General features: G+C 39.5%; 1 protein-coding gene across 10 annotated transcripts in view; it reads right to left on the bottom strand.

The window, feature by feature from the left end:
• KIF13A (kinesin family member 13A) overlaps window positions 1-15358 on the bottom strand; it is a 101759-nt gene that overhangs the window by 65947 nt on the left and 20454 nt on the right. For all 10 annotated transcript variants that reach the window (XM_085540170.1, XM_085540174.1, XM_085540175.1 and 7 more), the window contains exon 3: window positions 2354-2366. In XM_085540170.1, the coding sequence (XP_085396296.1) occupies window positions 2354-2366 (13 nt within the window). The remainder of the gene's footprint in view (window positions 1-2353; window positions 2367-15358) is intronic.

Below are 15358 nucleotides of genomic sequence, written 5' to 3'. Positions count from 1 at the left end.
GCTTCTACATCTTTATTACAACTGTTCAAGTAGCTAAGTGAATAATGAATTTGCAAACAAAGTTACACCAATAAGTGATATAAATGGAAGCCACTAAAGGACCTGATAAGAAGTTGGGCACAGTTTGCTGAGCATCTACTGAGTGAAAAACAAGCCCTACCACCTCAAGAAGTACAACAGAAAATCGGAAGCTCACAGCTCTAAGGTCAGAACAACTGTTTTAATTGTCAAAACATTACACTAAGAGCCCGAGATGAGTAACACAATGAAACATGATGTTTGTAGAAAAAGATGAAAACTCTCATACCCTTAAATAACTTTTTCTACCCTAGCTTCAAAGCTGTCACAATTCACCCATGGCTAATGACAAATTAGCTCATGAAATATAAAAATAACTTTCAACACTTCCATAATTTCATTAATCCTAATTTGATGACTGACTGTGAAGGGTATCCAAAAAGCTATATAGTTCAAGAAGCATCCTCATCTCATATCATGTCTTGAAATACTCACAAAATCTATTTCTACTGATGGTAAGAAGCATCTTCTGTCTCAAGGTGATCAACATTTCATCATCTTACGTTGTGGTATTACAGCTCAAGGATATCAATGAGCATCTAACTATACCTAACAATTCTGTGGCCTATATACACAACTATGCAGCTGGTATGTTTTTGTGGAAGAAACTCAAGGCTGTAATTAAGCTTTTACATAACATTAATAATAACTTTATTTGCCTACAAGGGTATATGAATGGAGCAGTACAGAAAAGGAAGGATCATGAATTTTTTTGTTGTTAAAATTACAAAAAAGAAATGAGGGGTTGCATGTTGGGTTTTTTTGTTGTTTTGTTTGTTAGTTTTCTTTTAGAAGTCAATGATCAAGCTCTTTTGTGCTAGGTATATTACCTGGAGTTGACAGAATAACTTAATTGCTTTGGGGGAAAAAAAAAAAAAAAAAGAGAAACTAAAAACCAGCTCCACCTTTTTAAGAGATTCAATCATTCAGGGAAAAAAATGTCAGTTTGACACAGGATTTCAAATGGAAATATCGGTGTTATTTACTATAATAACAATTGTCTTTTATTTATTATATTATTATTTATTTTCACCTGCTGTGATTTTGAATTATGTTTGATTTACATGATTATTTCAGTTCATGCTGGAATAGATTTTGTTCCATTCTTCCCTATCTAACAGGAATAATACAGATTGCTTACCTGGATATTTTCTTCTTACACTTTAAAAAATAATCAGAATGGTATCCTCACACATTTACATACATTTATGTACATGCACAAAAATAGCTGTCTGAATCACACAGATATGATAGCCGTCTAGATAGATACCCATGTCAATTTTACTTCCAAGGAGCCTTACATAATACTCTGCTACACCAGTAGAAGACACCTCAGACTCGCACATGAACTCTTCAAGATTTAAAAGTCAAAGAGAATAACGTAAAACAAACTCATTCACAGTTCACTACAGCTCTCTGCTGTGGAAAATAACATCCAACAGAAACAAGAAGGACAAAATCATCCTTTCAGTTGCTGAGGCAAAATACCAATATGCTGTGGTTTGCATCCTTTGACAAAATATAACAGCCATGCCGCTTTCACCTTACTATTGCTAACAGCCTTGTACTGATACAGTATTTCTCATCCTGCTATGGCTCCTCTGACCCAATAGATATGTAACACTCATTCTGCTTCTCTTCCCCTGCACTGCACACAGAGTATTTTCTAAGCAAATTATTTGTGCTCTTTGCACTTTGTATAAATCACTGATTCTTGAAGATGACAAAATCATAGAATCATAAGGGTTGGAAAGGACCTCTGGAGATCACTGAGTAGAAGCCCACTACTAAAGCAGGTTCCCTACAGTACATCACATAGGGAAGCATGTGAAGAAATATCTCCAGAGGAGACTCCACAATTTCCCTGGGCACCCAGCCTATTCCAGTGCTCAATAACAAACAAGAGGAGTTTGTTTTTTTTCTAGATGTGTTTCATCACCTTTTAAAACAATATTCACTATAAAGAAGTATTATATGCAATAACACATTATACTTACTTATTATTTCAAAGGTATTTAGGAACACATTAAAATAATGGCTTGTCCTAGTCATAGCTCGAAGAAGTCATATGCCTTAATCTCTGTGTCAAGTGGATTAAAATGTAATCTTTTGCAATTATGAAGTTAACTTTGAGAAATGAGGAACAGAGGTTTCTTTAAATGTGCTCTTCTTCATCAAAACCACGCTGATCCCATAGTATAGAAACTTGCCAGACACTTCTGTAGTATTCAACGCTTTTAAAGGAACCCCAAATGCAAAGAGAGAGCATACTTACCTTAGGTGGTTTTCTAGACGATGGGGGAAAAGTCAGCAACGATGAGGTGAAGTGTGAATTGACCATTCACATAAACGGAAGGCAGCAGAAAAAGAAAAGAAATAAAAACAAAGTCAGTGCACTTCATTACTATAACCTGAACTTTTTTTTGTAACCCATAAGGTATTTAATAATAATCATATCAGAAGAAATCAGAAGATACTTTTAGGATATAGCATAGATTTTTAACAAGTATCAGTAGGTCCTTAATCATTAATATAATCATACATTTAAAAGAGGGAAAGAAAGACATAACATGCCTTAGAGTTATAAAATCTATCAGCACGGAGTTCAAAAAGGAAAACAAGCATTGTTTTTCTCTGCCATGGAAGTCAAATCACTCCAGCTGGTGTTGTCATAAACGGAACAGAGGTAAAAACATAAAATCAAACTGAGGATACCAATGTAGAGTACTCTCACTTGCCGTTCAATGTTTTATGCTAACCCTGGCAGCCATGTAATCACATAGTAAATTCAATTTAGTGGGGCTTTTTTGGAGGGACCAGTCATGTCAGATCACTGATTTGACTCACTAAGCAGTGCTGTGCTTGTTAATGCCAGTGCAAGAGGAGAGTCAAAGATACAATACAGAATTAAATTGGTTTAGGCCACTCATGAAAACTACAATCTTATGCATAGCTTTGAATTAATCTGAAGTGATGTACACTAGAACTTTCTCTCCGCATTTCACATCAATCATACATGTGTAATTGATGAGAAAAAATAACACAGATGAAAAGATATACAGAAAGGACAGCGTAATCAGAGAACACAATGAGGTTTACAAAATAAGGATAAGAATGCAGTCTCCATACATCCAACAAAAAGGACAGGCACTCTACACAAACTTCTATGATACCAGGCAATTATAGTCTCAGTGTAGAAACACACAAGACCAAGCCCTGCTTTCCCTCACCAAATCAGACATAAACTCCACAAAAGGCAGAGGGGAGAAATAACACTTTGAACCATCTTTCAATCACCCCACAACATGGAGGCTCAGCAAAAAAGGCTGAAAGAAAGTCAAACACAAACACATCTTACACAATCCTTTCTGCCTACTCTCAGCTCATGCCTCGGATGACACATCTGACTAAACCACAATTACATAGCTGGCACATAGTACTGGTATAATGCAAATACACTTTGCCTCCTAGACAAACCACCTCCAGCAGCCTTACCCTCTCATTAACAGCAGCTGCTCACCTCATAGAGGTGTCAAAGTCAAAAAAGTCAAAAAAAACTGTTTTGCTATACCTGGAATACTTTTTTCATTTAAAGGATTTCCAGACATGATGGAAGTCCAACTTTGTCAGCTCATCCAGCCCAAGCCTTAGTATCAGCACTAAACTTTCTATTCCTACATTAAAGAGATGTTCCTATTGAGGGAAGTTACCTAACCCTCTTTGGAAAGGTTTTCATCTATTTCAAATGCATTCACATCTTGAGAAATAATTCAAGAATGTAACAGCTTTCCTACAGAATTCCAGGTAGGTAACTATTGTATTGTAGGTTGGGGGGAAGGGAACAGCAGATCACAGAGCTACAGCAATTAACATTTTTACTTCCCAGACACTTATTCCATGTTTAGACATCAATGTTCCATCAACCACTGGGTTGATGACAACATGAAAGTATATCTTTCAAATGGCAACAAAATCTCCTCTAAACCAGGCAGCCAAGAAATATCACAGTTATCTATTCCTGTAATGTGTCTGCACGATAACAGGTTTTCATTTAATCTGACAAAGGACAACTCATTCTCTGACATATCCAGAATGCAAAACCAAAGTTATCACCACCAAAAACCTGAAAAATATTCTCATCCTTCAGAGGAAGTGCAAATTGGAATTACCTTGAAGCCAACTGCACTTCTAAACTTCCTCTTTTGTTCTGAAATTTAATTGTATAGCAAAATGTCACCGGAATGATTTTCGAACTATGCCGAGAAGTACGTTTACAGAGGTCTGTGTCCCTGCAGACCTAATACAGTTTTATCTTCTGCAGCAGCACCAAGTCTCTCCTTTACTGCCCAGCAAACATGAAAGATGCAGAACTCTTAGAGTGGATCCAGAGGAGGGCCATTAAGACGATCAGAGGGCCAGAGCCCTCTCTTATGAAGAAAGGCTGGGGGAATTGGGCTTGTTTAGCTTGGAGAAGGCTCCGGGGAGACCTCATTTGAAGGAAGCATATCAACAGGAGGGCTCATGGCTGTTTACATGGGTTAATAGTGACAGGATAAGGGGAAATAGTTTTAAACTAAGACAGAATAAGCTTAAGTTACATATTAGGAGGAAGTTTTTCACTCAGAGGATGGTGACACACTGGAACAGGTTGTCCAAGGAGTTGTGGATGCCCCATCCCTGGAGGCATTCAAGGTCTGTCTGGATGTGGCTCTGGGCAGCCTGGTCTAGTGGCTGGTGACCCTGCACATAGCAGGGGGTTGAAACTGGATGATCATTGTGGTCCTTTTCAACTCAGGCCATTCTATGATTCTATTATATGACCCTTGAGGTCCCTTCCAACCCGGGTCATTCTGTGATTCTGTAATTACGCTTCACCACCACCCTTTTAGAATGTCATCTGTGGGAGGGGTAAGGTGCCTTTTTAAAATGATCCTGCAGGTATAAATCCAGGTATTCTACATTCAAAGAGACAGGGGAAGCAGACATATTTGAAAAGCAGGTCTCAGTCTCTCTGGAATGACACCCACACAATCCAATTCTTCTCCAATAGGATCATGCCAGGGAGCCAAGTAGGTCACAATTGTACTATAATTACATTGTATTTTGGAAAGTATTCTGTGGATTCTTTTCCTTTCTTGCAATCAGTTAATGAAGACAAAGCAGTAATAACCAGCTATGTTAAGTAACCACAGGTAGTATCTGTAGCAGATGATGAACCAACCACAGGGTTGCTCTTCCAAGCTGACTCCACTGCTGACTCCAGCAAAAATCATCACCCAAAACACAGACTCTGAAATACCTTTTTGCTCTCGTTGCATGTGCTATCACAGCAAATTTACAGTACTCGCTATTGTGAGTACTAACTGCCCAGGGAGGTTGTGGATGCCCCGTCCTTGGAGGTGTTCAAGACCAGGTTGGACAGGGCCCTGGGCAACCTGATCTAGTAAATGTGTATGTTTGGTGGCCCTGCCAGGCAGGGGGATTGGAACTACATGATCCTTGAGGTCCCTTGCAACCCGGGTCATTCTGTGTGTGATTCTGTGTATTTTCCAAAATACATAATTAAGTGTTTATATGTAGCAGCTACGTAGTCACCAAGGTACTTTTCAGGATCACTGGCCAGAAGGATTATTAAAAGCAACCTCCAGTACACTAGAAAATGAGTTGAAAGAATATTCTTTCTTTCTTCTCTGAGCATAAAGATCAGCAAATCATTTATTTTTGAGCTTTCCCTGGCAGCATTTAATAGCTACAGTTCTCACATCTCGCCTTCCATGTATTCCTCACATGCAGTTTATTCTGTTGAGAATTCAGTCAAATCAGGGAATGAATGGGCCCTTTGTATGAGCCTACAGCCTGACTGTTCCCAGCTATGTCAAGTTGGAACAAGTTATCACACTTGTTATGCTTTCATGTACATGCAAGGATACAGCTTTATACTCCTCCCATCCTCAATTTCAGCCTTACCTTTTCTTACCACCTTTCTAACCTCTGGAACCTAAAGACAAATTGATCAAAACAAATATATATATATATTTTTTTTTTTCCTGAGATTTTTTGATGGTGTTCTGTTGTTATTCTTTTGGTTTCTTTTGTTTTTAAATCACATTGCCAGTAATGTAAGCCAAGAACATCTCAGAATCTGTATGTATTTGCATAATTCAGGGGGTATACTGCAGGTGAACCAACCAGTAGCAGGATCATCATAGCAAATGCCTCTTGCTTTATTTGATCAAAGTAACTGCATTGTTTGCCTGGGTATATAAGGCTGTCAGAGTGGTTGCAGCAGAGACTGCAGACATTCAGCACAGATACTGCAAGTATGTAAAAACAGAGATGATGTTTTTTTCTAGTGCTTTTATCCTGCAATACTAGGACCCCTCACTGTTGGGTGGTTCATCATTGCAGGTTGTTACTTGCAGGCCTGATACTATGCATATTAGAAACCACGTGTATACTATGTTAATAAGTACTACTTAATAAAAGTGTGCATCTACAAAAGAATTAGTCTGTCATAGTAACTGTTCTGTTGATGATGTGTTGAGAAGTGTTAGCAGCTTATCATTTTCTCCAAAACACAGAAAAAGGAGATTTACTTGCCCATTTCCTCCTACTACTCTTTAAAGGCAGGAAAAAGTCAAAGGAAATGGGGCAATGCCCTGAAAGGGAAGCGTCCCACCTTTGTACTTGGCTGGGGCACCTCTGGTAGAGCTGACTAATGAAAGTCACACAATTCAGTACCAGGGTTCCCAGAACACATACTTTATACACTGATGAACTTACAAAATACAAATAGTTATTTTATATTCTTTCATAAGTCGCGTAGAACATACCCTGTGTATCATTCAAAATGAAAAGATAGCAGTATTATCCCATTTCAGCTAATTGCTTTAGTTTTACTGAACAAAAGTAAAAACTGACTCAATAGAAGTGTCATTGTGCTCTGCAATAAAAGAGCTCTCACTCAAACCTTACTGCTGAGGCCACTACCAAGATTTTATCATGTCAAATAATCTATTCTCCCCAAGTCTTAAGTACCATTCATTCAAAGGTTGTCCAAGACTAGTTATTTAACAAAAATCTCCCACCAAAGTATAAGATGATCACAGTCAATAGTGTACTTATTTTAACATCAAAGTAGCCTCACAACAAAATGGCAAAGGAATGTCAGATGCAACAACTGTTATTAAAGGCAGTTTTCAATAACTGTTTCCCTAAAACTCTGTGTATGTTTGGTGGCCCTGCTAGGCAGGGGGGTTGGAACTACATGATCCTTGAGGTCCCTTCCAACCCCGGTCATTCTGTGATTCTGTGAAAACTGATTCTTTTTTTGCCCTTTTCAATAAAATTGCATGTTAAAGATTCTAAATCAGAAGACTTTTACTAACTATCAAGCCCAGCGAAGTAAGAGAAATGAGTCATATCTCAGGATCAGGGAGCTGTCAGCTATTAAGCTAGTCTTCAATGACTGATTCTCAGCCTGAATTGAATGAAACTTTTGTCTGGGCAAACACTCTATGTTTCTGTAAAGCATGTGGAAAGGCATTCTAGCAGTGTTAATAAAGTTACTGTGGCATTTATTAGGGAGCTATTATTCCAGTGTGGTTGCATTTATTTCTAGCACTCACAAGGAGAAAAATGTCCTGTGCATTAACTGGCATTTCAGCTCTGCGCACACACCCTATGGAGACCACCACATCCAGCCAGACACTGGGGTTAAGCTGCACCCAGCAACTAACTGCCCTTTATCTCTCCAGTGCCAAAGGAAAACGTTCCCTTTTAATGCTCCTGCTCTGCATAAATCTCCCAGTGAAATTAATGCAGAACTCTAGTTTAAAAAATAAAAATAAAAAGGAGATAATGTACTGGAAGAAACTCAACTATTGGGATTAAGAAGTAACACTGTTGCAACACTTGGTTGTAAGACTATTCTTGCTGTGAGGTTCTTTAGTAGTCAAGCAGGACAAGGATTTATCTGAGCCATTCCCGATGCAGCCATTTGCTCACACTGGACAAGACCCAGCCCACAGATTTTCACTGTCACATTCCATCATCACACCAGGGAAAATCATCATGCAAATTTAACCTAATTTATGTTACTAATGAGATTCCAAAGAAAAGATGCTGATTGGGCACGACGCTTCACACACAGCTGTGCAAATGTATGTTAGCATTCTTTAAATATAATTGTAGTACGAAAGAATTATCTTCCTGAGACTCAGCAAAATCCACAAATTGCTATCTTTGTTTCACCCTAGCAAGCTCTTTCAGTATAGTGAATATTAAATGATCAGAAATGCCATTCATTAACTTGTGTGTGAAAGTTTCCATGGTTTTGATGACAATACACATTAGCACAGCAATCTCTGCCACCTCACCTTTTAGAAAGTCTCTAACAGCAGGCTGCAAAGCCTAATGTGCCGGTGACTAACATTACATGATTTGCTTTAAAAGACGGTGCTAACAAATGCCACCGTGTGACAGAACACTATGCAGACAAAGAGTGAGATGATGCATTTGATAAAAAAGGTTCATTGCGTGGAACAATCTAGCAGGAATGTAAACTCAACTCAGCTCCACCTAATTAAAGTGAGTAAGTTGCTGCGGAACCAACACCTAACTTAGAATTACTGAGGAGAATTCATCCTTACACAGGACTCATATAGATGAGATTTCTATTCATTGTTTTCTTTAAAGCTTAGGCAGTATTCTAGCAATCTCTAGTAACCTAGCATGTAATGAAATGAATCACAGAAGTCACCCCAAGAAAAATCATTCACAGCATTTGCTCCAAGTTCCTCAGCTAACAAAAACAGAACAACTGCCAAGACAGCTAATGAACCTCACAGAGGGCAAACAACAAGCGCTGTGCTACTGAACCTAGAGGAAGGCACAACCTAAGTTCGTTTCTAGAATCCATGAATAGATGAGTTCCAGCAGAGAAGGGCTGGCAACTGCCATGGCACTCACAGATTTTCCGCCCAAGGGCTTCAGACAGAGCTTACCTTCTGCTTGACATCAGAGAGGCACACGAGTCACAGAGCTCAAAGCCTTGTCAGAAAATACAAGCTAGCGCTCTGTACAACTGAGGAGGTGAGACCAACAAAATTTAACATTCAGTCCTTCCTGGCAAATTGGACATTTGTGGAAATTGCTATAAATATCACCTTGCCTACAAGCTTTGTGGCATTATACACTTAAGAACAATAAAATCATGAAGTTAAAAAATTAAAAATTAGGGACTGGAGCACTTCTGTGAAGAAAGGCTGAAGGAGCTGGGATATTCAGGCTGGAAAAGAGGAAGCTCAAGAGGTTCTGATTTCTATCAATCCTTGAAAGGAAGGCACAAAGAGGATGGAGCCAGGGTCTTTTCAGAGGTACCAGGACAACAGGCAATGGCAACAAGCTGGAGCAAAAGAGGTTCTGTCTGAAAATCAAGCAGCAATTCTGTGCTGTGCAAGTATTGGAGAACCCACAATGGCAGCCCAAGGTGTGAGGTCTCCTTCCTCCCTGGAGATGCCCAAAATCTTCCTGGATATGGTCCTGTCATTCTGCTCTGGGTGGACCTGCTTTAGCAGTGGTGAGGCCAAATCCTCCAGAGATCCCTTTCTCATTTTAACCATCCTTTGGAAAGTGGTATAATTCATTCTCATTTAAGATAATGGTATAGAGCATGAACATTAGTACAAGATGATGTGCTTAGTTTGTGATTGAGGAATTTTCAAAACATTTACAACCCACCCCAGACTTGCATTAATAAAATCTTTACTTTAAAAAGCCAATTAAAAAACTTCTCTAATAGCCTTTATGTGGCACGTTCCACACACCAACCTAAATACATCAGTTTTAGGGAAAGAAGCATACAACACAAAATATAGAACATTTTCAGTAGCTTATATAGCACTCAGTAGGATTTCACGACTACTTCTTACACAGGTTCCATGATTACATTTTACACTAGTACTCTGTTCACTGTAAAGAGCAATACCTGCTTTTCCCTTCAAGTGATATTATCAGGAAAGGCCAGGCATCCAGGTTTCACTTACTAATTTTCAGTAAACAAGCTTGGTCACTACTACTTGAAAACCACAGTGGAATTGTTTAGTTTGTTCTGGCAGGTAAAGGGGTTTTAACTTAGTCTCTATTATCTTTAGATCTCAGTAAGGGGTCACAGCCATTACTATGAAAATGGTGTTTCTACACAGCTTCAGAGAAGATGAAATGTTTAAAGGCAACAAATTCAGAAATAAATGGCCTGCATCATAAAATAGGAGGCATTACTTTCAGAGCAGCCCTCACATAATAAGTGGTTTAAAACAAACATGATTTACTGCTCACCTTACCTAGAGACTTGTATATGAAGGAAGACAGGTATAACTCTGAGGCACACTGGCAGAGAATGAGTCCAGGGCCCCGTCCAACCTGGTCTTGAACACCTCCAAGGATGGGGCATCCACAACCTCCCTGGGCAGCCTGTTCCAGGGCCTAACCACTCTCCTAGTGAAGAACTTCCCCCTAACATCCAACCTAAATCTTCCCTCTTTCAACTTAAAACCATTTCCCCTTGTCCTGCTATTGTCAGCCCTTTCAAAGAATTTACTCCCCTCCTGGGTGAAGCACAGTTCACCTTAACCTTTGTCACAGTCCTACAGCACTCTTGAAGAACCATTGCCAAGGTCTTCTGCGAAAGGCAGACTGAAGAACTACAGAGACTTTTAGCTTGCATTAGAAATCAGAAAGAATGAGGCATAAGCCACAGCAACAGCTTCCTTTTTTTTTTTTTTTTTTTTTTAAAGCAACAAACAACTTCAGCCAACAAATTCTTTCCAAGAACATCTTGCAAGCAGAGAAAGGGAAACTTGGAAAGCAGAACCTATCTTTAATAAGGCCACAGGTGAAATAGTTTTATCTCAGAAGGGAAAAGGAGAAGAGGAAAAACAGGTAAGGTTTCAAGTGTACACGCTCAGTTTCGGGTCTGAGGTGCAATGAGTAAGCTCCAGGCAAGCGCATATTGGCAACAACTGTCCTAAGAAAGCCTCCTGCAATTGTTCCAGAGGCAAAGAGCAGAAACTTCTTAAGCTGACATCTCCAGATTCTTGTTCTCAGCTCCTGTGCTGGAATTCGGCACAACCAGCTGTGCCTCTGCCAGATAAATGCAGGGTGGTGGTGAGGGGAGTCTTGGTTTGCTTTGCCATTCCTTATTTTAAAAACAACTTTCATCACTTTAATTTTCAAAACCAGGAAACAGCTGTAGGAATGCAGGGAACACGCTAAGCTTCATCAGCGCAGCCAGAAACACAAAGGCAGAGACAGAGGTAAAGTTGTTAGGAAAAGTTCTACACCATGGATAAGCCACAGATATATCACAGGAGAGGCAAACTGCCTTTGGCAGACATCAGATCCTTTAATCAAGGCAACCCAATGTTCACATAACATGGCAGAAAACTGTAGTCTTGCAGTTTCAGAACACAGGCGCTTTCATCAGCAGCAAGCAGTGAGAAACTTTAGATGGCATTAAGTACTATAATTAAGCTTAAGGGTCTTCCATTACTTCTCTTCCATATTAATTTGCTTAACCACATGTCAACTACATACGTTTCAATAATCATAACATCTTGCAACTAATTCCATGTTCATGTCCTTTCATTTGAACCCTTCTCCTGCTAAAGTAAGGTGAAGTTCCCATATGATAAAAGACAGTAAATCATTCCTTCCACTGTTCATAGATCTCTAAGCACCCTCCTTTCCCCTCCACAGCTGTCTTCTTTCTAGGCCAAAAGACTGATATATACTGGTTCTTCATATATCACAGAATTGCTTAAGTTGGGAGGGACCTTAAATACTATCTAGCTCCAGTTCCTGCCATACCTGTAGTCATCCCCTTTTAGCTCGTTTAGAAATAAGAAACATCAGAATGAGCACAGACCTCCTCAGGACTTAATGAGTGATATACAGGGGTGGGGTGGAGATAAGATTTTAAATGGGCACACGGCTCACCTTTAAGCTTGGGATTTTTAAGAGCAATTATCCTAACTTATGTAAGCTTGTTTGTTTGTTTTATGCTGACAAGAGCCATCTCTAAGAGATGCAACAGAGGTGACATTAGTTTTAGTTCTGTAAGCACAGCATAAATAAGCTGTATTAAAGTTCACTGCCACGTTAAGCCAAAAATAAGTTAGCTACATAAAATAAGGATGCATTAAAAATATAAACCTGTAAATAGAAAGCCTAGGTTTTCCAAATACCACTTTTTAGGTCTAATTTGTATGAGGACATTTAAAGTGAGCATTTCAGTTACTATGAGAACAGTATCTCTTAATTCCTGGGCAGTTACAAATAAGTAGAGTCGGGTTTTTTTGTTTTGTTCTGTTCTTGTGTTTGTGTTCTTTGGTGAAGCACTGCAGAAGCTTCAAGGTTTTTCTACATCTCACCATTAAATACTCTGGAAGATACCACTGCATACATTAAATCAAGTGCAACTCTGGTTTGTCAAACCAAAAGAGCATTTGTACCATTTCATCTCATAGAGGGAGGGTAAGCCTCCTCAACACATTGAAGTCTAATTAGCTCCTCTTCCGACATTGCTGAGTAAGTGTCTCACATGTAAATTCCCTTCTGTAATGAATCAAGCATAATAAATGAACTCTTCACCCTTTGGGTAGAGAAGGTAGGGTAAAGAGAGAGTAGAGAGCAAGAAGAAGAGAAAGCACATTTCTCCATGCACCGCAGTGGCAGTTAGCAGACATGGATAGTGGTCGTATCTGCACATACATATGACACCAAACTTCTGCCTCACGGGATCTAGTTGGAGCAGTAAGAGTGCTAGTGAGTAAGCAGCGGTCCTGGAGCCTTTCTCACAAGGTGAAACAACAGGAACTGAGCACCAAGACTCTGTTCTGTACATCTGTATTTGGGAGAAATCTTCACAAAGGCAACTGTAAAAGCCTACACATCGATTGAATTCTTCTTTTCTTTTTGGAGGTAGCACTTTACTGTTGCCCTAAGACAATTTGTTCAATGTTATATCAATACAATGCTCCCCAAATATCACGTGAGACTTTCTTCATAACTGCTGGGAGAAGAGAGACCTTTTACAATCACATAATTCTTTTACGAACACGATGGAAGCATTTATTCCATTTGAAGAGGAAGAACACTCTCAATCTTCATGCCAAGCTTTGTTAGGCACTAGGCACACTGCTTGGAAACGGAACTGTATAATGGAAATAGTGAGAAACTTCACCACGGCATCTGTGATAATATAAATATCCAAGATTGCAAATAATATCACGTGAGCATTCCAGGCCAGCCTATAAATAGCGACTGAGAAAGAACTGACCTCTCACATCTATGGTGCCTCAGTAAAGCATGTATCTGCTATAAATAATGATAAATTATGATTTGTTCAGTAACAGCACATAATGAAAATAAGTTTGTGTGAATTCTGTGTATTAGTTATTTATATACTGTAATTAATTAAATTGATGATAATTCACAAGACTGAACATAATTTGTATTTCTACATGAATGTATAGCAGCAGCATAATGACACGACTAATTGCCTGTCTTTGTATTGTGATCTATAAATTAAAACTCAGCTTCAGATTCCAGGTACAAAATCAACAGTATTGTATTTGTGTGTGTGTGTGTATATATATATACACATATATAAAAGCTAAGATACTTAGAAATAAGATGCTTATCTGTACCTACCTACAGAGATGATTGCTTTGTATGAGAAAATATACCTCCATTTGATACTGCTAATCATTTTTCCAGAAAGGACAACTGAACAACAGTTTCATATTAATAGTTACACCACATACTTATACAATAATGGGAGTGGACACATTCCTCAGGTAAGAGATCAGTCGCATGTAAGCCTCAAAAACAATCAATTTCCTGAGAGATAATGGAAAAGACAATTAATGTATTACTCAGTATTGGATAATGCATTTTGCTTTGCAATAAAAGGAAGGTGTTGGACACCATTACAGACAAAAAAGGACAACTGACTCAGAAGTACTAATGAATTCAAAGTCTATTGGTGACTTCAAATGTCAGATTTCACCTATTCATATGGCCATATCCAAAGGAAAAACCATTTGTGCCTCCACACCTTGTCTGACCTTGTTTATTTCACATATTTCAGAAACTTCGGTTACACTATCCCTCTAAAGCCAACTACTTATTTTTATGTAACAACCCAGCAACAGTAAAAAATTTGAACAAAGAAGAGAAAAAAAGATGGATCTAAATGTCCCAGATTCACCCTTGTCACCTGCGATGGCACTTGTCAAGGTGCTCTTGTGATCAATACAACTGAACTACTGGAATATGCATCCCTCAGCTGTGTCATTCAAACTCTTAATAGAAAAGCATTTCCTAAGCCTTATTCAGAGCTGTTAGAGCTCTAGATTTGATTACGCCTCTGCACAAAAGCAAAGGTAGCAAGGAGCACTCCTAACGATGACACAGATGAATTCACACTCATCTTTGTTGCCAGACTCGGCACAAGAAGAGGCTCCAACACATCAGAACAAAGCTCTGGGAAGACTCCCAGCAAACAAGCCTGAGATCAGCAATACTCTGCACTAGGACAAAAAGTAGGAGGTTACCCAGACCAGCAGCTGAAAGGTAGTGAGACCAGCAGAGCTCATTAGCCAGGTATCCACCTGGCAACATACACAAGTCAAGCCAGGGCATGGTGGGAGTCCTGCAGCCCTACACCAAGATGAGAAGACATTTGTAGGGCCTCCCTATCCTAATGGAGATGAACACAATCTCTACAGAGGGATCAATGTAGGCTGGATAGATCAGATGAGACCAAGTTCCACAAGAGCAAGCATTGGTTCCTTCACTCCTGTCACAACAACCCCACGCATCACTACTGGCTGGGTGCAGAACAGGTGGAAACCTGAATGTGTTACGTAACAGCCAGCTAAACACGAGCCAGAAGCGTACTCAGGGAGCCAGGAACACCAACAGCATCCTGGCTTGTATCAGAAATAGTGCAGTGAGCAGGAGCAGGGAGGTGGTTGTTCCTTTCTACTCCACACTGAGGGCACACCTCAAGTACTGTATTCACTGCTGGACCCCTCACTACAAGAAAGAAACTGGGGCCCTGGAGCATGCCCAAAGAAGGGCAACAAAGCTGGTGAAGAGTCTGGAGCACAAGTCTTACTGCTCAAGGAGCAGCAGGGAGAACTTGGATTGTTTAGCCTGAAGTAGAGGAGGCTTGGGGAGACCTTTTCACTCTCTACAACTACATCAAAGAAGG

This window comes from Coturnix japonica, chromosome 2 (assembly GCF_054131305.1).
Source record: "Coturnix japonica strain WE chromosome 2, WE-NBRP24, whole genome shotgun sequence".
In the NCBI taxonomy this organism is placed as follows: Eukaryota; Metazoa; Chordata; class Aves; order Galliformes; family Phasianidae; genus Coturnix; species Coturnix japonica.
This window is presented reverse-complemented; position numbering and strand designations above follow the sequence as displayed.